Source organism: Myotis brandtii, unplaced genomic scaffold (assembly GCF_000412655.1).
Source record: "Myotis brandtii unplaced genomic scaffold, ASM41265v1 scaffold455, whole genome shotgun sequence".
NCBI lineage: Eukaryota > Metazoa > Chordata > Mammalia > Chiroptera > Vespertilionidae > Myotis > Myotis brandtii.
In genome coordinates, this window is record NW_005367384.1 from 1,072,641 (window position 1) to 1,097,518 (window position 24,878).

Here is a 24,878-nt window from a genome sequence, read left to right on the forward strand (position 1 = left end):
TAATTCACTTCATTGTACTGATGGGGTAGTCATAATAATCTGGCCACTGTGTGTGTGTGTGTGTGTGTGTATATATATATATATATCCATATATATATATCTCTCTCATCATGGATGTTTCTAGCTCTCTCTCTCATGAGAGAGAGAGAGAGAGAGAGAGAGAGCTTGGTATTAAATCAAGATAAATAACAGCCATACATGCTGATAGTAATGCTGGCAGCCATTATCTTGAAAATGGGTTATGTTTCAAAAGCTCTTATGATCTGGGTTGTATGGAGCTCAAAGGTTTGTTTTCCCACAGAAATATTAAAAGTGGTGATTAATTCAGAGGCTTGCCCATAAAAGCCCACTTAATGCATAAACAAAATTAAAAGCTATAAGATAATTCATTTGAATTTTTAAAATATTGTAAAATTTATCTTTGCAACTTGGGGGAAATGAGTAGGAAAAAAATGAAGAGGGAGACACTTTTGTAGAGATTTGATAATGTCTTTTGAACCTTTACAGGGGTTTTAGAAACTGATATTATAGCTTCTTTATTTTGTTTTTGCTATTTCTTCTACAGACACGGTTCTCTTTTTCCATTGATACAGGTTCTAGCACTGGTACTTGTCTTTTGTTTATTAGCCATGATTATGGATGTTCTTTGGTCTACGCATGAAATGGAGAAAGAAAGAGTGTAGGCTTTCAGTGTTATCTGCCGTAACCAGGTAAGAGGAGGGATGAGGAATAAGAGAATACGCATGGATCAGTGAATATGTGAGTATTGCTGAAATGAAATGAACTATAATGCTGATAATGGGAAAACAAAAAAGAGTACAATATATATGTGTGTTTTTTAGGAGAAAAAGGGGTGAGGAAGAACAACTGGTCAAACAGCTTCCCATTTGGTTGTTGTTCCTAATGAGCTGGAGAGGGAAGATGGTCTTTCTGAGCATGAACTGATGCCAATGGGGGAAGGGAGGATAGATTTATTTATCGCCCGTCATGTATCAGGCACTGGTATGGTACATATTAAATACAGGTCAAGTGCTTTGTATTTTAATTTCAGCCTCTAACAGTCCTGTGAGGATTGTTATACTCACTCTATGGAAGAAGAAACTGAGGCTCATAGAGGTTAAGTAGCTTGCCCAGGTCATGCAGAGCCAGAAATGAATCCAGTTTTACCTGGTTTGAAAGTATTTCTAATGAGTGGGGGTGCTCTGGGGGAGGTGCAGTCAGTGAGAAGTGCGTGGGGCTGTGGGAAAGAGCCTATGTACTCTCTTCACTAGTCAGAAAATTAAATGAGGAACGGAGGAACCTGTAGTTGAGGCTTGACTGGGGGCTTATATCTCTATATTTCTCTACGTTTTACTGAGAGCTGTTCATTCGCAATAGTCTTTTAGGTCAGAAAAGGAACTGTCGGGGAGGCCACATGGCTGGTATGGAGCCTGTCAGAGGGGAGGGATATGACCTGCCCCAGTGTTTGGGCCGAATGGGAAACAGCCCAAACTATCTCTCATGGGGAATGGGAAGCTGGGGACAACGTGGGAGGGGTTGCCATGTGGCTCTGCGCTGGTGACGGGGGGCATGTGGTGGTGCTGGCATGGTGTGGGCGAGGAAGTCAGAGAGTGGGGTGGGGTATGTTCTGAAAACAGATGCTGGGGTGGCGTGCTGGTGGCTGCTAGCCGGATGCCGCTGGGATCTGTGGGAAGCGGACTTAGAGCTTAACTATTAACTGAAAGCCACACTCAGCAGAGTCTACCATTTGAAATAAATCCTGTTCTGTCAAGCCTTCCCCTGGGAGAATTGAGAAGGCTCCAATGTGTCCACATCGCAAAATACCCTGAGAACACTTCCTAGAATTGCTGAGGAACCTTGGGGGCTCTCTTCTGCATTCTTTCACTGGTGATAAATCTTCGATTTTTGGGAGTGGAATTTAATTCGGAGAAACAAAAAATCATCCGGAGCCAAGTTTGGTGGATTATACTGGTGATTAAATGATGTCACTGAATTTTGGGTCAAAAGTGATAACTGATCATAAAGTAATGAAGCTGATTTTCTTGTTTCCTGGCACACTTATTTAAAAATTACATCGCCTTACATTGTAGTCACATTCCACATAATAGTCTTCTTAATTTAAAAAATTATATGTGAACCAGGAATTCAGGTACAGGCCAGAGCAGCAGCTTTCAGGGTCCATGGTGGACCTGCCCCCCCAGGCCAGACACACCAGCTCTCCTGCTTACCTCCAGTCGGCCAACTGCTGGGTGCCTGCCATGGTCTCAGGAATCACAGTCGCATGCTGCACTGATGTGTGGGTGGCCACTCCAGTCAGCTGCTGCCACGCCGGGGGAAGCAGGATCTGCTGGGTCCCACTGGGCCAGGCCTGCTGTGGAGCGAAGGATGTTTGCAATCAGCATGTTTGTTAATCACAGGAGCAATCACAGGAATTTGCATGATCCAAACACTCAGTATGCTAGACCCTATGATAGGTGTAAAAGAGGAGACCTGGTCTTTGATTGGCTAGAAGAATGTAAAAAACTTATTATTGCAAGGACAGAGTCTACAAGGATCAGGCAAGCAGACATCTCCACATGTTGGGGGTTTCTGAGTTTCTGTTCCAGCCTCGCTAGTGAAAGTGGGTTTTGGATTCTGCCATTTGAAGAGTGACATAAATTAAGTTCCGTCTCAATCAAGAACTGTACTTCCCATCTCTACACCTTAACCTACTCACTCACCATGATGGTGGTGAAGATGTTAGCTCTGGGTAGGGGTTTGGGAGCACAGAGGTGACCGCAGCTTTAGGCAGTATCAAAACAGCATGATCGTTAAGGCAATGCATAAAGATCACTCTCATGTCTCTGAAAGGAGGGCGCAAGATCACACCCTTTCCTTCTGGGCACACATCCTCAGGGTGCCACAGAGGGTCTGTTCCCTTTAAGGACGTGATGCTGCTGGGAGGTGGGGAGGAAAAGGGCAAAGCAAACAAAACTAACACGAGGAATGGATTTGAAAGACTCCCTCTCTACCTCTCTAACTTGCACAAATCAAATCCTTGAAAAGGTTTAAATATTTAGATAAGAAGAATGATGCCAATTTTCTGAATATATTTAGAGTAATTAATAGTATTTGGAGCGCTTCTGCCTGAAACCTAGAAATTTACCCAGAGAAAAATGAAGGCATCAGTTTAAACGTTAATTATTGCTTTTCCTTATAGTTGTTATCATACTCATTTTTATAAGATAGCTTATTTTTGTCCTTTGAAGGGTCCATTTAAAAATATTTAGGGGAGAGCTCCATTGTAACAGGCTAACATATTGGCAGGGATTAAGTGACAAGCAGAGAGAAAACTAAAAAGCAACCAACAAACAAAAGACCCAACATGACACTGGATAGGGTAGGAATTTTTTACTTCGTAGATTTTAGAACTCTTTGCATGTGAAGACGCACTAGTCTACCACGTCCTTTTTAATGCATGGTGTTCCATTTTATGCACACATGAATTTAACAAATCTCCTACAAATGAACATTCAACTGGTTTCCAGCAGTTCCCTGTTATATACACTGTAGCAATTAAACACACACACACACACACACACACGCGCTTTTTGTTCACTTTCCCAATTACAGCTTTAGGTTAAATCCACTTGGAGATTTATAATACTCTAGGGACCCTTTTCCATGTGAGCAAAAGGTAAAACTCTCCTTTGCTATGACTAAAGATGGATGCTGAGCCTGTTGGTTTCCACCAAACTGAACAATGAAGAATGTCTATGTTCGCTAATAAGAGATGCTAATGTAGCCCTGGCTGGTCTGGCTCTGTGGATAGAGCGGCCTGCAGACTGAAGGGTCCTGGGTTCGTTTCCCGGTCAAGGGCACATGCCCAGGTTGCGGGCTCGATCCCCAGTGGGGGGGCGTGCAGGAGGCAGCTGATCCATGATTCTCTCTCATCATGGATGTTTCTATCTCTTTCTCTTCCCTCTCCCTCCCTCTATTTCTAAATATCAATAAAAATATTAAAAAAAGAGATGCTAATGTAATTTCTTTCAGAGATAGTTCTGGGCTTACAAGGGTTAACTGTGCAAACACAAAAAGAGGATTTAAAAGTACCCTTGAATATGCATGTGAATCTCTAGATTTTGGCGTACAGAGGAGTAGCACTGGGAGACTGGCCTGGATTTCTGCTACTCAGATAAAGTACGAACAAGCTGCTTTGCTCTGCATGAGCTATAGTTCTTTCTCTTGATCTACCTTGGCCTTTTCTGAATGCCCTGCTACCAAACTGTGCAAACAGAAGGAAGCTATGAGGACTAGTGCGAGAGGCAGGAGTAGAAGGCCTGCTTTAAACACAGAAGGTTCTCTGTTTATAATGATAAAGATAAGACTTTGCCTATAGGAGCTGGTGTCAGTGGTCACTTGCAGTGTGAATTTGGAAGAACAAAGAGATGAAAAATGGTTAATATCAACCTTAACCAAGCTGTTCCAGAAAACAGAAGAAGAGGTAATAATCAACATATTTTATGAGGCTGGTGAAACCTTGATGCCCAAATCAAATAAGGATTCTCTAAGAGAAAGAAATTACATGCCATTTCTTACTTATGAACACAGATGCAAAAGTACTAACTATAGTATTTACAAACAATCCAGTATTGGAAAGCATACAAACATATCAAACACAACACGGTCAAATAAAGTTTATCTCTGAAACACAGGATAGTTGAACACTGCAAATCTATTAAGCAACTTGCTACATTAACAGATTAAGGAACAAAAATGTGAGTATTTCAACAGATGCAGGAAGAATATTTGGTATTACTTCATTAAAAATTAGCGAACTTGATAAAGTGTCTTTATCAACTATCCTAAACAAAATACCAAATGGCAAACAGCTAAAAGAATTTCCTTTAAAGTTAAGCATGCCCAATATCAACACTTATTAAATATTGTTTTGGAGGTGCTGTCGGCACAGTGATAGGAGAAAAAAAAATAAAAGGTATAAGGATTGTAAAGGAAGAAACAAAACTATCATATGCAAATAAAAAGATAGTCCACATAGAAAATTCAAGGGTATCCATGAAACAATCAGAACTAAACAGAGTTTAGATAAACTCAATAGACCAAAATCAGTATATTCCTATACACCAAAGACAAATAATTAAAATATATAGTGAATGAAATTATTAATGACAACAAAAACTATAAAATATTTAGGAATATTCCAACAAAAGAAAACTTTAATGAAAGGAATAAAACGTAACATATACAGTTGTACCATATTCAGGGATGGAATGACTTAATCCTTAATCTTATTAAACTGTCAGTTGTTCCTAAAGTAAATATAAATTTTAGTCAAGTTCAATAAATACAAGCCAACACTTTTTTTGTGTGGGGGGACTAAAATTTTTATGTAGGAGTAATCTTTAAATTCACATGGAAAAGTGAAGGGACAAGAATAGACAAGGAAATTTTGAAGAATGCGATCCCTACTAGATACCAAGACATATTATAATTAGAACAGTTAAGACAATAGGATATTAGGCCAATGGAATGGAATAGAGAGCCCCAAACAACTATGCAACTTGACTACATTAAAATGAAAACTGCAAACTTCTATTAAACAAAGGACACCATAAAGTGTTTTTGGAAACACTTTGAGAAAAGCCTTTGGGAACCTGCCTTATTTAAAAATAAAGGTGCTTATGGGGGTGGGTGGAAGAGGGCATAGAGGGGATAAATGGTGATGGAAAAAAACAAAATAAAAATAAAGGTACTTCAACAACACTGAGGTCAAGCTGTCCTCGGCAGCAACAACGGAAATGATCATACGGAAGCAGTATAGCATGGCGGTAAATACAGGTGCTGGTGTCATACTTCTGGGGTTTGTGTCCTGGTTCTGTCACCTAATTGCTGTGTGACTTTGTGCCAGTGATTGTGCCTCATCTTCCATTGTTGTCAAAAGGCAACAAATATCTTACTGTGTTGTGGGGCTTAAGTAAAACATAACTAAAGAACCTGGCATAATGATGATGTATCTGTTATTAAAGTTCGTGTCATTACTATGACCGTTGTATCACTGTGTTACCTTAAATTTCCATAACACTTTACAAATTTTCATCACTTTCACCTCCATGATCTCATTCTACCATCAGAGCACCTATATGAACAGATAAGGAAGGTTCCAGCTCACTGCTTCTGTAACCCTGTTTCAACTATAAAATAAATCACCTCCAAGGCTTATTTGGCTCTAAAAAATAATTTCTATTTTACAAGAAGGAAATTTGGGGCAAAGAAATGTTCTCTGAGAGTTATTAGTAGAGTCACAGAGAGTTATTAGTAGAGTTAGGATTAAAACCTGGGTCTCCTATATTAATTTGCATTACAAAGATATAATAATAATCTCCCTAGATTCTCCCTCTGTCTAAATTTCTTCTTGGAATTGTAAGCTAGGCACTTAGGAAGATAATTCACTCGGGCATCATGCAGAATATTACAGAGATATTCTAATGACTCAAAGCACCTAATTCATTGCCAGGGAGGGAATTAGCAGAGATACATCGCTTTTGTGGAAAACATTAACAGGGATAATGGCAATACGGGGAATCATAAAGAGAGAATTACCTGGGCAAGCAGACCTGGTTGGATCTGAAGAGGCTGAGCTCCTGGGGCTTGAGTGACGATGGGAACAGCATTTTCCATTCGCACGGAATAGCCAGCATGCTTCGAGGGAGAGGCCTGCAGCCCTGCTCCAGACAGCGGGCGAGGGAGAGAGGGGTTGAGTGATGCGAGCAAGCTGGCGGAAGACAGCTCTCCCCTCCTCTCTGCACCGGTCCCCTCCAGGCATTACCTGGTCCTTAGGACTCTCCCCTTTCGTTTCTAACTTAAATTAGAAACCAAAAGCAAAAAACAACCTTGAATGGGTTCAAAGACTAGAAGTGAAATCAAGGAGTCTGTAAAGCCAAAAGTGGAATGTTATGCTGATGAGTCACAACAGGAAAACGTGCTTCTGACAGGAAGACACGTGTGTGTCACTACGTCACAGCCGGTGTGGGGAGAGGACAGAGGAGTCCATCTGGAGTGGCCCTGACTCTGAAACTGGGCCCCGACACATGCTTGCCCCTGTGGGGCTTGCCACAACAGATTCTTGGGCTTTCTGTGTAAACTGTAGCCAAGTACATGGTCAACTCTAGCTTCATAGAGGCTCCAGGAGGAGCGTGTTGGGTGTATGGCTGAAGAATCAGCAGGGGTAGCCTGGGAGGTATGTTCTTCATGAGAACTGGCTGCCTTGGCAGTCAGGGATTGGCACTTTCCTATAGATAAGCCACACGGAGGATATTTCATGTGAGGTGTCCAAGAGCTGATACCAGCATGACAATGGGAGCACAACAATGTGCTTATTTAAAGACAGTCATTCCGGGACAAATCACTGGCAGGTGGTGAGAATGACAGTCCCACTGTTTCTCGGCTGGCCACAGTTCAGGGATGCCCGTGCCCATGGAAAGCAATGAAGAGGGCCTTATGCCAGGGAAGTCGGCGTGACGGAGCCCTGCGGTGTCAGAGCCCCTGAGGTGGTCCGGTCAGAAGCAGTGAGAGGTGGCGTCTGCTCAGCCTTACCTTGGAAGCCGGGAGGACACACGATGAGAGCTTGCTGGAAGGGGTCCGGCCGGGCACAAATCTGGGCTGTTCCCGCCTGCAGGGGCATGCTCCGCTGGGCCACCGCAGCCATGGATGCCGCTGAGGGCTGGTAGAGTGCAGATTGGTAGTTTAGTATGGAGACCTCGGGATTGGCTAAGGAAATAGTGGCACTGGTGGAGGTGGGAGCCTAAAGGAATGATGGGGATTAAACAAAAATAAACAAAAATAAAAAATGAGGGTGGTGGCAGGTTGGGAAACACGAATCTAAGTCAAATAAATGAACTCAAAGAAGAACAAACAAACAAAAACCAAGGGCAAAGAAGCAGAAATAGAGGGGAGTGGAAATTCGGTTGGAAAGTCTCAAGGAGAAGCAGGTGCCTGCAGCCACGTGACAGTCGCCTTTGGTGCTGTTCCTGATGTTTGTGGGCCCAGGCAAGAGAGCAAACGATGCTCCCAGACCACAGGTCTAAACACTACAAAGTTAAACATCAGACTAGAGATGATTTATGTTCTGCCCTCCACTTTGACAAACATATCTTCATAACACCGTGGAAAGCCAGGTTTGAGTTTAGGATTCCTGGATTCCCTGGGTTTTGCCCTGGAACATAGTGACGGGGGCAAGCTGAACCCCTGCTCTGTCCCACATTTGAGGGGCTTGGGGTGCACATACATGGACCTGAGGGTACAGCCCAGGAAGAGGCACCTGCAGGCCCAGGGCACACCTGCCTGGGGAGGGCTGGGGGCAGCATTGGTTACAGAGACCCTCAGACGGCCACACAGCAGTTACTGTAAAGAAATATGCTTCAGAAACAGAGAGGGAGCGGGACACACTGAGAGAGAAAAGATGCTAGGTCAAGAGAATTGAAGTGGAGATAGGTTAGAGCAATTTTGAAATTATGTCCTCTCTCCTTTCTCTTTCAGAAAGCAACATCATTTGACATCGAAGTTGTATGTGAAGCAAGATAGCAGAAGGAAAATAACTTCTAAATTGGGAATTGTCCAATTTTACCCCATCTTAGCTTTATTCACACTGATCTTCAGCATGGTAGGTGGAGGTTACCAATGGCTTCAAAGTCACCATTGCTTACAAGAGGGTTGGCCACCAGGGGTTACAAGGACCAAAGAATAAGGAGTAAAGAATCACAAGGACATCTTGGACATGTACAAAAATAGAATTACACGAAGGGTATGTATTTGTGTCAAATTTGATAAAAAGGGTAAAGTCTCATTTTACATATTTTTTTATACTTAGATTTTATGCTGCCTTTCAGTGCAAAGCACATTTATTTGTTTGAGGGTAATTACTAAGGGATGTGGCGCACATGTTTGCATTTTAAGATACACATTGTAATGTTAAGTGTCTGTGCAGCCCCACATGGTTGGCCTCCAGGTAGTGTGAGGGGAGACAGTGCAACACGTGTGGGCCAGTGTCCGCGTTTTGTTACTGATGACGTGCCTTGTGTTTCCTCTTGGTTCTCTGCACGTCCCCATCTCTCTGGGAGGCTTCCCCACAGACATATTCCCACTCTCTGCTCAGATTCCACACGTCCAAGTCCAGACTCTCTGCAGGTCTTGGAGCCTTGGGCTTCCCTCTTTGGGGCACTGGTATCCTCAACTATCCCACCTTCTGGTCAGCCACTAGACTTGCTGCTTCTTCCTTCTAAATGTCCCTGGAACCCCCTGACTCTCGTCAATCGCTACTTCCCCAGTGGAGGTCCTCTCCTGCGGTGCCTGGGACTGGGAAGCTCTGACCAGAGATGTTCTGGCCTCCACTTTTTCTCTTCCAATTCTCACTGGGCAAGAGGCTAGAACGGTCTTTCCAAAAGACTACTTTGTGCATGTACCTCCCCCCCGCCCCCCACCAAAGTCTCCAATTACTGCCTAATGGACACCGTCTATGCACTCTGGTCTTGCACTCCCTTTTTCCCTGGGTTTGGCCAACCTTCCCTTCTAAGTTGATCTCCCTCTGCTCTGCGTGCTCTTGGCACCAGCCAGATCAGTCTACGCACTGTGGTGGGGTTCTGGTGAGGAAGGACAAAACCATGGTGAGATTTTGTCGAGGACCTCACCTGTCTGGCTGTGGATGCCTTAGCCTGAGGGCTGGGCTAGGTGCTGGGAGGGAATGTTTGTTTCTTTGCACGCTAAGGCCTTAGCGAGCTTTAGGTCTTCCCCCTCAGGAGAGCGTTCAGAACACCAGTGGCCCCAGGGGCAGCAGATGCTGGGTGTCCTCTCCTAGAGTTTAGGCAGAGGGAGAGAGGCTAGGCTGGGAAGTACAGCCTTTCTTCTGGAGGCATGCGTGTGCGCGCACGTGAGTATACACACACAGGAGTGTTGTCACTGCAGACTGATATTAAAACTGAAAAAATCTAGGGAGACTCTTTGGGGAACTGGTCACACTGGAAGACGGAAGTAAAAGTCTCTTAGACACCAGAGACCGCCTGAGGTAGGGCCTGGAGATTATTCAGTCAAGAAATATTTCCTGGTGTCATCCATATTTTAAGCAGCATGTTAGGTGCTAGATTCTGCTAATTTTCGGTGAAAGGCTGGACATCTATGGGAAGAAAACCTTAGTTTCCTGGTCCCTTTCAGTTCCAGGTGCTGGAATTCTGATGACAGACTGACTTGATTTTCCCCATGACTTGGAGAAAGGACAGGTTTCATCTGTCCTGGAAGGAGATCATGTGGACACAGCTGTCTGGGGACAGGGAGGAGGGGCCCGAACTGGATGATCGCCAGTGTCCCAGTTCAGAATTCTTTACCAGGCAGAAGCCGGACATACAAGGATCATAGCATCTCCTTTACCTTATTCCTACATCAGGACAGAGAGAAGTGGTAAGAGGTACCATCTCAGAAACAACTTCCTTAGTGAGTTGCATACAACTTGTTCAATGGGGCCCCCAGTAGACAGAAAGAGCGCCGGCTCTCAAAGGAAATAACCTTGACGCAAACACCTTCTTACAGGGTTGAATGTGACAGTAGAGGAATTCTGTCTTCTGACAGGGTTGGCTGGGGAAATACAGTTCCTGCTGCTGTCAGCCCCGCCGGCCTTCTCTGCTCCCCACTTACCTGGTTGTGGACAGTGTTCAGCTGGTTGTTGAAGGTCATGGTCAGGTTGGTGGATGTGCTGGGGGCCACGTGAGTGATGAAAGGGGTTTTGCTCTGGTTCACGGTGTCATACATATTCACCCGACGCTTGCAAATCTCCATGTTCTGGAAACATGATTTGACGCTGTTCATGAGAAAGGCAGAGACGGAGGTATAAGGGAAAGAGAAGAGGGTAGCATGGGATAAAGGGGAGAAAATGGCGAGAGAAAAGGAGAGAACAGTTAATCTAGTAAACAAGACAAGTGGGGAAACTTTAGTCCTAAATTTCCTGGATTTCTCATGTAAAGTCTGCGTTTGTACAGTTAACGTTATTTAGGTAAGTATCACCCTGTCTTACTGCCTTTTCTCCCCAGCCTGCACAGGCAACGGTTCTCCACAGCACAACAGACCTGATGGCTCTCGCTGCATTTTCCTCATATCGCTGATCTGTCTCCACCTTCCCTGCTCATTCTCAGCTTCCAGTATGCTTTCTGGCCCATAAACAAATGTGTAAGTTCTCATGCATGACCTGCTGCCACCTTCCACAAAGACAACTCCTTGCGCTAATCCTTCCCAGCGAGTCTGGGGCACCAGCGCCATCTAGGGGTCAGCCAAGGAACTGGCCAACCCAGTATCATGACCCTGTTACCCACTTTCTCCGCACCGGAATTGGGCATGTAATGAGAACTGTAATGATATTAATAATTAGTAATAGTGGCTGACAGTGACAGAGAGCTGTGGTAGTTGTGTGCAAGATCCTTGCACTCAGTCCTACAACAACCACGAGAAGGAGAGATGAGTGGTGCCCCTATTTTAGGAGTAAGGATGAGGTTTAGAGAGGACAGGTAATCTGCCAAGGGCAAGAGCTAATTACTGACAATCTTCACATATACATATACATCCTCTTGAAATATAAGTGCAACCAAGTTCGTGAAAGTCCACCATAAAGTGTTCTTCAGAATTTATACCTTGTTTCTCAGTTTGTGTCTTCTTCTAATTAAACTTACTTTTCCTCAAATGCTAATATTCAAAATAAAACAGCATTTAAAGTTCAGTTTTAAATACTTATTTAATTATAATGTAATAACTGTATATAAATATAATAATTTTCTACTATTTTAAGATTGCAAAGGTAATACTATTTCTGCATTCTATAGGTAAGCTATGTTTTGGGCCAAGCAGGTGCTTGTGGGCCACCCCAAAACATCCTTCCCATAAAAGATGCTCCAAACAGTCTTAGACATGCCAGAGACTCCGCTTTCTTTCGGAGTTAAGAATTATTTACATTGGCCACACAATGCACACAAAATCATTTACTGACTGCAGACCCTGGAGAGAAAGGAAAACGTGCCCTACAGTAACCAATAGCTAAAAAAACTAATAATGCTGGTAAGGCCAGCATGTTCTGAGCATCTGCTAAGTACCAAACACACTGCTAAGTGCTTTCCTATAGAGGCTGAAGGAATAAAAATATAGGTTTTATATTCCCTTTGGAACGTATGGAAAGCACTCAATAATTTTGTGACAATTCAACCAAAAGCTTTTAGACTCAGAATTTTCTAACTGAAATGTCTTGGCAGTTGCATTTTGGGTTACTTCTATGAGGCTCGTTTGTAAGAAACTTGTGCGCTAGAATCCTGGTATGGAGAAATGGGGGGGCCTCTTTCACGTCTCAGTCTAGATCAGTGATGGCGAACCTTTTGAGCTCGGCGTGTCAGCATTTTGAAAAACCCTAACTTAACTCTGGTGCCGTGTCACATATAGAAATTTTTTGATATTTGCAACCATAGTAAAACAAAGACTTATATTTTTGATATTTATTTTATATATTTAAATGCCATTTAACAAAGAAAAATCAACCAAAAAAATGAGTTCGTGTGTCACCTCTGACACGCGTGTCATAGGTTCGCCATCACTGGTCTAGATGTTGGGGCAGCTCTGGCCCAGTCCCAAAGGTGGGGTCTACAGCAGGGTGGGCCTGGAGGCTTCTTCTCGCCCTGGAGTTCTCCTGGTCTTCTCAGCAAGTTCTAGGGGCCCTTAGGGATTAGGCCTACTCTCAGGGAAGCCTCGGTGTGCTCAAAGACCTGCTTTTCCTTCTGAGGCCCATTTTCTGAGTTATAAATTGTCAGTGGTCCTCTTGGGACCCACACCAAGATCTGAATTTGAAGCTGATGCTCGTGGTCTCCCCGCTTGGTCTTCACCAAGTACAGTGAAGCACTAGTGCTGCTTCCTCATGGAACCCAGAGTTGGACAGGACCCAGCAGTCATGCAGCCGTGACTCTGACTTTATGTGGGTGATTGTCTCACTGACAGATGGCTAATGCGAACCCACTGGAGAGCACCCCTCCATCTCCTATCCATAGCTCTTTCTCAGTCACCCCACTTCACTCCTGAATATAAAGTGATCCTTTGGGAGCTTATTCAGTAAATCACCAAGTCTGGCTTCCCTCTGTGGGACCGAATGACACCCCCCTGAAGCACTCCTACCACACCCAGAAACAGGACAAGTACCACAACAAGAGTTTGCAAGGAATGGGTCCAGGTTCCTTCTTTGTACTGGACTTCGGTTGTTTCAAACATGGTTCTAAATGAAAGACTCACTGTTTGTTGTAATGAGATTTGACTTGCTTAACATCAACTGATAAAGAACAGAACTGAAATTAGAGGATGTGCCGACTGTGGCGGGCGCCACCAGTCACTTCTTGTAGGCTGGCTAAGGTCAAGTCCAGCCTGAGATTCAGCCCAATATGAGTCTTGTCATGGCAGGTCAACCATGATCTGCAAATGTCTCTCTTCCCCAGCCTCTTCTCACACATTTCCCCTTTCCCCTGAGCCTCTCTAATCTGGCGCTCGTGGGCACACTGCTTCTCCCTGCAGACGTCCAGGGATGTGACTTTCATCCCACATACCTCTGGGTTGAGTGGCTGAAGTGATATCCCTGGTTACCCTGTGTTATGAATTGAACTGTGCCCTTCCCCCCAAATTCATATGTTAAAGTTCTAACCCCTGTACTTGAGAATGTGACTGAATTTGGAGATGGGATGTTTAAAGAGGTAAAATGGGGTCAGCAGGGTAGGCCCTAGTCCAGTTCATATTGAGGAGGAAGGAAGACCATGTGAGAACACAGGGAGGAGACAGCCATCTACAAGCCAAGGAAAGAGGCCTTAGGAGAAACCAGCTCTGCCAAACCCCTTGATCTTGGACTTCTAGAATTGTAAGAAAACAAATTTCTGCTTTTTAAGCCCCTCGGCCCCTCAGTGGTATTTGTTATCGCAGACCCTGAAAACTAGTACTGTCTCCCATTCTTGCCATGGCCTTTTCTCTTGCCCTCACTCACCGGGCCTGTGCCTCCGACCCAGTCTTTCACTTTAACACATGCCCTGCCACCGAGGGACTCTTCAAGGGACACACGGATTACCTGCCGGACACCCTGGCTTCTCAGTTACTTCTCACCCTGGGGCTCAGTGCCGGCTGTGGGTTCTTTGGACTATCAAACCTGATACTGCTCCACTCCCCCAGACCACACATTCAAGTACCCCGCCCCCAGCCACATTGTCACCCATCTGGTTCATCTGACAATTACTAAAATAGCCAGTCTGAGTTGATCAGACTGTTCAGTGTCTCTGGACCTTCTCATCTTCCTTTCCTTTTCAGCTAAGGCCCCATAGCCATCCATTGGGATTACAATGCTCTATTCCAACATCATGAGTCTGTCAATCTCTCTTTCTCTTAGTAGCCTGACAAAACTCCAACCTGGATGAACCCAACCCTCTCTTTTCTCCATGCCTTCACCTGGGGAGTTCAGTTACATCCTATTCTTCATGTCCAACCTCCATGCTCAACAATTCCACTGTATTTCTCTGTTCAATTTTCTCTGCCACCTTCTGCTCCAACTACCTAAACTCTCCTACCTAAACACCTTGCTCTCAACAAGAGAAGACAACTGTCTGAAGAGCTCCCTCAACTTTCCTCTGCTAACCCAGCACTCCAGCCAACGTCTGCGCCCTCCTTCATCCACGGTAACACTGGCCTAGTCCTCCACCTGTGCTCTGAGTCCAAGCCCCTTCCACCGTCTCAGGAAACTTCTCTTCTGAGCATCTTTTATCTTTAGTTTCTCACTTAGTACCAGACACTTCCAATCAGCATTTTCAAGTGCTCAAGTCTCTTCCTAAAGTCCCCTTGGGCCCTCCCCAGGCACCCCTCCATTTCTTCCCACCCCTTTCACAGTCTCCCTTCTTGAAAGGATCCTGTCTATTTCTTCACCTCTCACTCAGGCTTTCAACTGGCTAAGCTGGTTTCTGCTTCTACCATCCACCGAAACAGCTCTAAGTCACCAACAACTTCCAAGCTGCCAATGTGATGGCCATGTCTTCAGGGCTCATGAACTTGACACTTTAACCAGCCAGTTCCTTCTACAGGTCCTTCAACGACTCCCCATTGCTCTTAGGATCAAGACCAAAATCCTGTACGAGGAAGGCTCGTCCCGTCTGGTCCTGGGGCCTCAGCTCTCCCACTGTCCCCCAGCTCTTGGGCTTGGTCCTGTCCATGGCGAGTCTCCCCACAAGCAATACCCTTTCCGCCCTCGCCAGCCTTCCCATCAGTTACCTCTCACTCATCCTTCTGCACTCACTTCCTGCTCTGTCCCAAGTGAGGCTCCCTTGTCATTCGGTCTCATCACACCTTATATTTGCCCTGATATCAGCCTGGTTATTTGGGCATCACTAGTTTCGTACCTTTCTCTCTCCTAGACTGGGAAGGGGACCCATCTGCTTTGCCCCCCACTGTCCCCCAGCAGCTGGTACAGCACACAGCACGCTGAATGAATGAATGAATGAACCCAAATCCAAACTAGACAGAGTCCTTTCCGGAAGGGTCTGGGAGTGACCTCTGGCACTGAGAGTGGCTTTGCTTTGTGGACCCTGCCATTTTGAGCATTTCCCTCCATGCACAGACACCCAGAGTCCGGCCCACCCAGCCCTGGACTTGCCTAGGCTCCGCCACCTGTTTTTATAATAATGTTTTACTGGGACACAGCCTCACTCGTTTGTTTGTGTCTTGTCTGCATCTGCTTTCAGCTACAATGGCAGAGCTGATTGCAATGGAGACCATTTGGCTGCAAAGCCTAAAACATTCACTCTGGGGCTTTAAAGAAAAAGTTTCTGAGCCCTTGTATAGAGCACGGAGCAGGACACCTACTGTGTGCTATGAGGAAAGTCGAGTAAGTGTGTCATGGTGACAAAGGGGTGGTTCAGGGTTTCGATCGGAGTGATTCTCTTATCAGCATCGATGGTCAGCATCTTCTTTAACAGGTCGATGAACTCCCGCCGGTCTGCCTTTTCCACCAGCATGTCACTCCCTTCCAAGTCTGTGGTCATGTTCACCTGGAAGCAAGGAGGACAGGTTACCAAGACCCCGCTGGGCCTCCTCGACTCCCTTCTGCTCTGCAACTCCATCCGATCTCTCAATCCCCCTTCTCAATTCCTACAGGGCGGTGTCTGCCCTTTGAAGGCACCGCCACATGCCATTGCCGCCCACAGGATGTGGCAGGGCTTTCTGCGGGAAAGGCGGAGGGAGGCCACGCATGGGGAAGGGGCGGTCGCTGCCGGTACCTGCGACATACAGAAGTGACAGGATGTGCACCCTCTTGCTATAATCAGTTAAATCAAAATGCGCCTCACATCACACCTCATGGAAAAGAACCACAAGATGAAAAGAACTCTGAAGATTGTTTGTAGAACAGTGTAAATGAACCTAATACTACTGAACTGTACAGTTGAAAATGCTGAAATGGTAAATTTTGTGCTATGTTGTTTTTACCACAATTCAAAACAACCAAGCAGTACAAAATAAGATGCAAAAGGTTTATGTATTTAACCTTCGGAGGGAAATGCTGGGGCCTAAGTGCCCTCCCCCTACACCTACAGTGTGTCATCCTCTGTAGCTCCCTGAGTTAGGGCCGGATCATTTCAGTCCCTGTATTCACTGGGTCACCTCTGCCAGACAAGCAGGGTGTTTGCACAGGATTTTTCCTCCCAGATCAAGTCTCTACCAGCATAGCCTTTAAGAGACTTGTTTTGTGGTGCTTTCTACGTTTTCCAAGACATGCTCTGGAAAGCAATTTGTTTTCTAAGACAATCTAAGCTTCTAATCAACTGACAAGGATACTCTACTCGGTGTCATGATTTGGGGTTACACTTGTCTTCCGTAAGAGGGGTGCTGAATGTTTATTGATCTCTAGCTTTACTTCTCATTGCTTTTAAGAAAAATTCACTTTGGCTTGCCCTGATTTGAGACTAGTCTTTACACTAAAGATAGCTGAAGTTCTAGCACTTTCTCTGGGCACAAAAGTGAGAGCCTGTGACCCCTCCAGTGAGCTGAGAGAGACTGAGTGTGAAGCATGGGATTGTGTCCTTGCAAAAGACATGTTTAAGCCCTAATGCCCGGCACCTGTGAATGTGACCTTATTTGGAAATAGAGTCTTTGCAGATGTGATCCAGTTAAAATGAGGTCAAACTGGAATAGGGTGGGCCTTAAGTCCAATGACTGGTGTCTTTATAAGATAAAGAAGAGGGAGGTTTAGATGCAGAGACCAGAGGAAACACAGGATGAAGCCATATGAAGAAGGAGACAGAGATTGGGGATGCGGGGACACTGACTCCATCCAGGGGCCACCAGAAGCCAGCAGAGAGGCATGGGACAGTTTCTTCCCAGAGCCTTTCAAGGGAGCATGGCCAGTGGTGCTTTGATTTGAAACTTCTAGCTTCTAGAGAATAAATGCCCGTTGTCTTAAGTCCCCCAGTTTGTGGTCCCTTGTTACGGCAGCCCTTAGGAACTAACACTGAGTCAAGGGCATTAAGCTCAAATGTACTAATGGGCTTAAATTCTTCTCATGAAAACGTCAGTGAGACTGGCCAGGACTATTTCGCAAATGGGAACCAATAAACTGAAGCTATTTTTCAAGAGCTGGTGTAAGGCTTTAACAATGTCCTACAAACCCATTGCTATTCTTACTCAGGCTGGCAGGTCATGAGGTCAAGGTCAACCATGGCAGTTGAGTAATGTGGATTTCTACTCACCACCGTCTATTGCTCTTGCAGAAGCCTTGCTGTGCTTGGTTTTTAAGGGCTGACATTGCATGCTCGCCCACGGAGCTTACCTGGGCCATGTCATCTAAACAGTTGAAAATGTACTTTCTTGCTTCTTTTGACTTAATCCCCGTCTCTGCTTCATGGTCATCTGGTGTCTGGTCAAGAGAGGCAAAAGCCGATTGGTAATGTGAATTACTTCCTGGTCACTGTGACTTAAAACCTCTACCCTCTGTTTCTCATGGCGGGCCTTTTCCTACCTTTTGGAGAAGGAGACTTTGATTCCTCTTAAAGTGACCTGCACACTAATTACTCTCCCTCTTCATCCTCCACACTCACTCATCTCTCTTCCTTCCTTCCCACCAACACCTGTTAGGGAGCCTGCTCTGAGTCAGGTCTGGAGGATTCCAAGATGAACAAGGAATGCAGTATCCATGAAAACCCTACATTTCCCCCTACTGTAAGGGATATGGTAAGATTCCATATGTGGGAAAGCAGAAGGCCCTTCCACACATTTTAAAATTTAATTTAATTTTTTATCAAATGTTTATGCATATAGCTCTCCCTACGTGCCAGGCACTATTATAAAGCACATGAACTCATTTAAGACACTTTACAACCATCTTAGACAGGATGATTACCGACCCATTTCCAGAGGGAGAAACAGGAATAGAAAGCTTAGGAGCTTGCCACGGTCACATGGCCAGGAGGCAGCAGCAGCCTCTGGGCTGTTCTCTGCTGCCCCTCCGTCTGGGTCCGGGCACACTCGGCCAGGTCCCCATTGGCCTTGGTCTAGGAAGCCGCTGTTTCCAATGACTATGTGTTGTTGTTTTTTTGTTCGTTTGTTTTTTGTGTGTGTGTGGTTTTTTTTTGCTCATCCATGGATCTCAGGTAAGTAAACCTCGAAATCTCATTCCGGGACAGCACACGTGGAGCAGCTAAGATCTAGGCTTCGACCCTGGGGACAAGTAGGACCGAGGCTCTTACCTGAGATATGGACATGAACCCTGCCCGTCTGGCCTCATTCTCCGCCACCAGGACTCTTTTTACTGGACTGACCTTAAGCCTCTCACCTCACAGTCACCAAATGCCAGCCCTCCCACCAACAGACCAAGAGTGCTCGCTTAGCTCCCAAATCTCTCTTCTAAATCTTTTGTGACTCTTGGCCACACATGACCTTTATTTTATTGATTTTTATTGAATTTATCAGGGTGACACTGGTTAATAAAATTATACAGGTTTCAAGAGTACAATTCTATAACACATCCCCGTATACTGTATTCTGTGCTCACCATTCAAAGTCAAGTCTATTTCCCCTCATCCCCCTTCCCCTCTGATAATCACCATACTGTTGTCTGTGTCTGTAAGTTTTCTTTTAAATATATATATTTTTTATTGATTTCAGAGAGGAAGGGAGAGGGAGGGAGAGATAGAAACATTAATGATGAGAGAGAATCATTGATTGGCTGCCTCCTGCACACTCCCTACTGGGGATCGAGCCCACAACTCGGGGATGTGCCCTTGAACGGAATTGAATCTGGGACCCTTCAGTCTGCAGGCTGACACTCTATGTACTGAGCCAAACCAGCTAGGGCATGTAAGTGTTTTTCTTTTTTTGCTTAATTCCTTCACTTTTTTACCCCAGCTCCCCAATCCCCCTCCCCTCTGACAGTGCCAGTCTGTTTTCTTTATCTATGAGTCTGTTTCTATTTTGTTTATTTTGTTCATTAGATTCCACACATTATCTTTAAATCATATTAGAATTTGGCTGTGGTTTCTGTCAAAAACCAAACAAAATAAAAACACCCACCCACTCTCTTGCAAAAAAGGAAGCACCTAAAATGAACATAAAACACTGAAGACTAGCATTCTTTTCTCCCTCCCAGGAAATTACGTTAATTTTTAACTACGAGGCACAGATAAAAGTGAAAGCAAAACATGTTTTTGTTGAAGCAAAACCACCCGAGTTCCTGGTGTGCAACGGTGAGTGGCAGCACCTGCGGGCTGGACCAACAGACCCCTCCTCGGGGCCTCGGAGGTGTGGCTGCCGGGGCTGTTTCCTGGGCGGGAAACCCTCCTCATCTTAGGGCCCGGCTCAAAAGCTCCTCAGGGGCCCTCGCCACAGGCAGGGTTCAAGGTCCCCACTTACATGGCATTTACATAGGGGCACGTGCTTGGTCTCCCTCTGGACGGGGAGCTCCTTTAGGGCAGGGGGTGGTGCATTTCTCTCTTTACACAAACCAGACAGGTCATCAGGGTTCACCTCATTAAATCCTGGGAGTTCAGCAGTCGGAGCTGGGACTTGAGCTTTGCAGGTGGCAGCGGCCAAGCAAAGTGGTGCTTTTGAACATTGAAATTCATCCACACCACATATCACAACAGCCCTCTCCCACCCATGCGGGCTGCAGTCAAAAGCTCCCCTCGAACTGCCCCACCCTTTCCCCTGAATGCTGGGCCTTGGTGAGGGATGGAGGGGACGCTCTTCCTACCTTCAGCCTCCACAAAGGATACGGTGAGTCCGTGTCACGGTTGAAAAACCTAGTTGTCTTTGTCCCTGCGCTTAATAAATATTCAGCTGGCAAACCCTGTGTTTGTGAAATATACCGAATCTGCAAGAAAAGAGGAGAATGAGGTCAGAGCGTTTCCTGTCACCTTGCATGTGGTATATTAATGGCTTTAGTGCCTTTGAGAAAAAAGACAATGTTATAGGGAAAGAAAGAAGTGAAAAATGAAAAAGGGGAAAGAAAGAAGAATATAGAGAGAAAAGCAAGGTTGAGGGAAGCAGGGTTTGGGAGACGACATAAACCCCATAACCTCGCCCGCGTGTCCCGTTCTAAATGAAACAGGAGCGACTGTCCTGAACACCTGTGCGGCCTGGACCCACCTGGTCGTACTCTGAGGCGCCTGGGTAGAGCGGCCAGCCCAGGAACAGCTCCGCGATGACGCAGCCCAGGGACCACATGTCAATCGCCTCACAGAATGGTAAACCAAGGATGATCTCAGGGGCCCTAAGAACGCAGAGAGGAAGAAAGCATTAGCAGTTTAGAAATGCAGGAGCTACTTCGACATGAACTCTACATAAAACCCCATCCGTGAACCCCCAGGGCCTGTGGTTCCCACACTGTGTGGCAGTGATGCCTCCCATCTCGGCTCGGTCCTCCCGTGAGCAGGGGGCCCGGCCCTGGCTGCTCTGTGGCTCCAGAACAGACCCAGAGGGAACCAAACTGCTGACTCCATCACCATCCCACTCCCACCAGAGGAGCTAAGAGCCACTTCAGAGACACGCAGGAGCTTTCCTTTGTAAGAAAACTCAGGCAACCAATGTCTACAGAACACCCAGGTTTTACAAAGGAATTCTGAAATACAGGCATTCTATTTTCAATAATATATCATATAAAACAAGAGGCCTCCCCAGAATAATGGGGTAAACTATAATATCCGTCCATGCCAACAATCCCTTCCTTAGGAGTTTGTATCCCACTTTCCCAAGGAAGTACTGTTTTTTTCATTAGCTTCTAAAAAGTTCACCGTCCCTGGCTGGGTAGCTCAGTCGGTTAGAGCGTTGTCCTGATACAACAAGGTTGCAGGTTGGATCCCGGGTCAGGGCACATACGAAGATTAACCAATGGATGCATCCATAAGTGGAATAACAAATGGATGATTCTCTCTCTTTCCCTCTCAAATCAACAAATAAAAGTTTTTTAAAAAGTTCTCTAATATCACAATTACAGAGCCATGCTCATGGATACATAGTCTGATGTCAGTCAGAAGCGCACTCGGACCCGCTGCTGTGAGGTGCGGGCTGAGCTCCCGGAGAAGAGCACCGGACCGCAGAGAACATCTCACACAGTCAGTCCCCAGAAGCAGAGAGCACAGTGCATCTTCTTTTCTGAGAATCTGCCATAAGCAGGTAGGGGTTCGTTTTGGAGAAAACCAAGTTCAAAGCATGAGATATGAACGCAGCTTGTGTTTGTTTCTAAGATGTGGCTCAAGGCACTCCTCTGTTCATGACCCACATTAGCCCAACTTCTGTTTCCTCCAGAAATGTCCGCCTGATGAAGCGATGAAGAAAGTGCTGCTCTCCTACCCTTCCAGCAGCGGGGGTGGGCGAGGGAGCTGGGAGGAAGGGCGTGATCAAGACCACCTCCACTTGCCTTGCCATTGGGAGCTGATTTCACCCACTCACAGCACCTCCCCACCTTGCTCCTCTACATTTGCTCTCATTGCTCATCTTTTTCATCCAGATAACAGTATTGAACAATCAAAACCAAAACCAAAGCGTCTTATTACAAAGTCTTGATTGTTCACATGTAAAAAGGAGTTTGTGTGCTGGGCGCTGGTAGAGAGCCACAGCCCTCATCTGGGCTGCAAGACGTGCTTTTCCCACAATGCAAGGCTGGTCTTCCCAGGAGGGAGTTATTGTGGAGGGGGGTGAGCTGCCTCGGGACTACTTCTTGGTCCTGTCCTGTCCCTGTCCCCTCACTCCCGGGCATCTTCTGCCAGCACCTGGCCCCTCTCTAGTCCTGGTCTCCTGCAGTCCTGGTGGTGACCATTTGTGTGACCACGGCAGGCCGCTCCTGTCCTCTGGCACTGATGCCCGGGGGTGCCTGTGATGGTTTTAGGTCACTGCTGGTCTGTCCTGTGTCATGGGGCCTTCGATCCCATATCGGCCTAGGTCACTGTGTCCAGTGTGCCCACACACACCAGGGCTTCCGAGCCACCTGACCACTGCGTGCAATTGATGGGATTATTGCAGGCTGCCTCTAGCCATGCAATCTCTTTAGAGATGGTTTAAAAACCCACATCCCTTAGAAAAGAAGCAATCTCTGAAAAGAACATTAGAGAGAAGACGACACGTTTGACGACAGGTGTCTGCCTCACTGTGGTAGAGTCTGGTGTGCCTGCCTGCTCCCCTCGCACGCAGGCTCAGGAGCCTTCCTGGGAGAAGAGTCCTGGTGGGGAGCCCTCCTCTGCAGGCTGCTGGCTCCAAAGCACGCATTTCTGCACCTGCCCCCTATTCCTGTCGCCTGTGCCTTTGCCCTCGGTGGCCAGACACTCCCGTCTCCTGGTGGGTCTGAAGAACAGGCTGGTCTGGTTTCATGGGGCATCTCTGGATGTGACCATGGGGCTGCTCTTCCTAGGAGGTCAATCAACTGTTCTCATGGCCCTAAGCAACCCGTTTCCCAGTTTCTGTTCCCTGAGGATGTGCCAGGCAGAACCTAACAGATGAGTCTGTCTCATAGAGGGCACCTCAGAAATGTTCTCTGGCGAGAACACCAGACAAGGATTTTGTCAGCTGACGTTCCACGAACAGCGCCTGTGGAAATCACTGTTAGTCCTTTCTCCATTAGAAAATGAAAGAACAGCCGTTCGTGGTGCCAGGCTGTGTACAGGATATTTTTCTTGCCATGACCATAATGAATGAGTGTCAGGCTAGACGGTTGGTAGACGAGAGAAATAGAGGGCACAGTCCTGCCCCTGAGGGGCCTCAATGCTGGGAGGCAACGTGAGAACACACGTGATAACGAAAACTGAATACAAAACACACACAATGTAAACACACAACACGAAGCTAGAGCTAATTTAAGCACACAAACGTGCTCTAGCATCGCCCTTAAAAAAAAAAATAAAGCACAAACACAAGAACAAAACACACCAAAAACAAAACAAAGCCTTCCTTAATCCCTTCTTCTCCTGGCAGCTGCTGCCCTATTTCTCTGTTCTCCTTCCAAAGCCAAATCTCTAAGAGTGATCTGCCTTTTCCATGGCTTTGCCTCCCACCGTCTTCTCACCTCCTCCAACTGGGCTCCCGCCCTCTGCTCCACTCCGGTGCTGCGCTGGCCAAGATCAGCAGTGACCATGCTGTCACTTCCATCGGTCAACTTCTCAGCCCTGTGACCAAGAGCTGGATTTCTTTCACAGAGTCCACCATGCCCTCCCACACCCATCCTGCCTCTCGGTGGGTGGCTTGTCCATATTCTTTGCTGACTTGTCCTCAATCTGACTGCTACAAGATGGCAAAGTCCTAGGACCCCTTCTTTTCTCTTTTCATCCTTGCTCCAGAGATTGTCATGGGATAAATTGTGTGTCCCCCAAAAGACGTGTTGAAATCCCTTAGAACAGTGGTTCTCAACCTTCCTAATGCCGTGACCCTTTAATACAGTTCCTCAGGTTGTGGTGACCCCCAACCATAAAATTATTTTCGTTGCTACTTCATAACTGTAATTTTGCTACTGTTATGAATCGTAATGTAAATATCTGATATGCAGGATGTATTTTCATTGTTACAAATTGAACATAATTAAAGCATAGTGATTAATCACAAAAACAATATGTAATTATATATGTGTTTTCCTATGGTCTTAGGCGACCCCTGTGAAAGGATCGTTCGACCCCCAAAGGGGTCGCGACCCAGAGGTTGAGAACCGCTGCCTTAGAACATGACCTTATTTGGGAATGGGGTTACTGAACATGTAATTAGAAAGAGGATGCCATACTGGAGTAGGCTGGGCCCCTAGTCCAATATAACTTGTGTCCTCATAAGAAGCAGGAAATCTGGGCATAGGCGCAGAGGGAAGACAGCCATGGGAGGGCGGACGCAGGGACAGGAGTCATGCTGTCACAAGTCAAGGGATATCTGGAGCCACCAGAGCTGGAAAAGGCAAGGAAGGGTCCTCCCCTACAGGCCCCAGAGGGGAGATGTCCCAGCCACCACCTTGATTTTGGACTTCCAGCCTCCAGAAAATAACTATCTGTTGCTCTAAGTCATGCATTTTGTGGAACAATTTCCATGGCCCTAGGAAACAGGTATAGTAATCGTACCCATATCCACAGGTTGAAATTCCATTTGTGTGTGTGTGTGTGTGTGTGTGGTTTTTATTTAATTTTTTAAAATATATTTTTATTGATTTCAGAGAGGAAAGAAGAGGGAGAGAGAAACAGACACATCAGTGATGAGAGAGAATAATTGATCAGCTGCCTCCTGCATGTCCCCAATGGGGGATAGAGCCTGCAACCCGGCCATGTGCCCTTGACCGGAACTGAACCTGGGACCCTTCAGTCTGCAGACCGATGCTCTATCCACTGAGCCAAACC

General features: G+C 46.0%; 1 protein-coding gene across 1 annotated transcript in view; it reads right to left on the bottom strand.

Annotated features, from left to right (window-relative positions):
- The window catches only part of HIPK2 (homeodomain interacting protein kinase 2), a 122,462-nt gene that overhangs the window by 22,020 nt on the left and 75,564 nt on the right, over positions 1-24,878 (bottom strand). Inside the window, exons 2-9 of the mRNA XM_014546705.1 lie at positions 20,668-20,791; positions 20,273-20,392; positions 17,855-17,941; positions 15,895-16,079; positions 10,681-10,843; positions 7,594-7,801; positions 6,601-6,722; positions 2,229-2,371 (exon numbers count right to left, since the gene is read on the bottom strand). Of these exons, the coding sequence (XP_014402191.1) occupies positions 2,229-2,371; positions 6,601-6,722; positions 7,594-7,801; positions 10,681-10,843; positions 15,895-16,079; positions 17,855-17,941; positions 20,273-20,392; positions 20,668-20,791 (1,152 nt within the window). The remainder of the gene's footprint in view (positions 1-2,228; positions 2,372-6,600; positions 6,723-7,593; positions 7,802-10,680; positions 10,844-15,894; positions 16,080-17,854; positions 17,942-20,272; positions 20,393-20,667; positions 20,792-24,878) is intronic.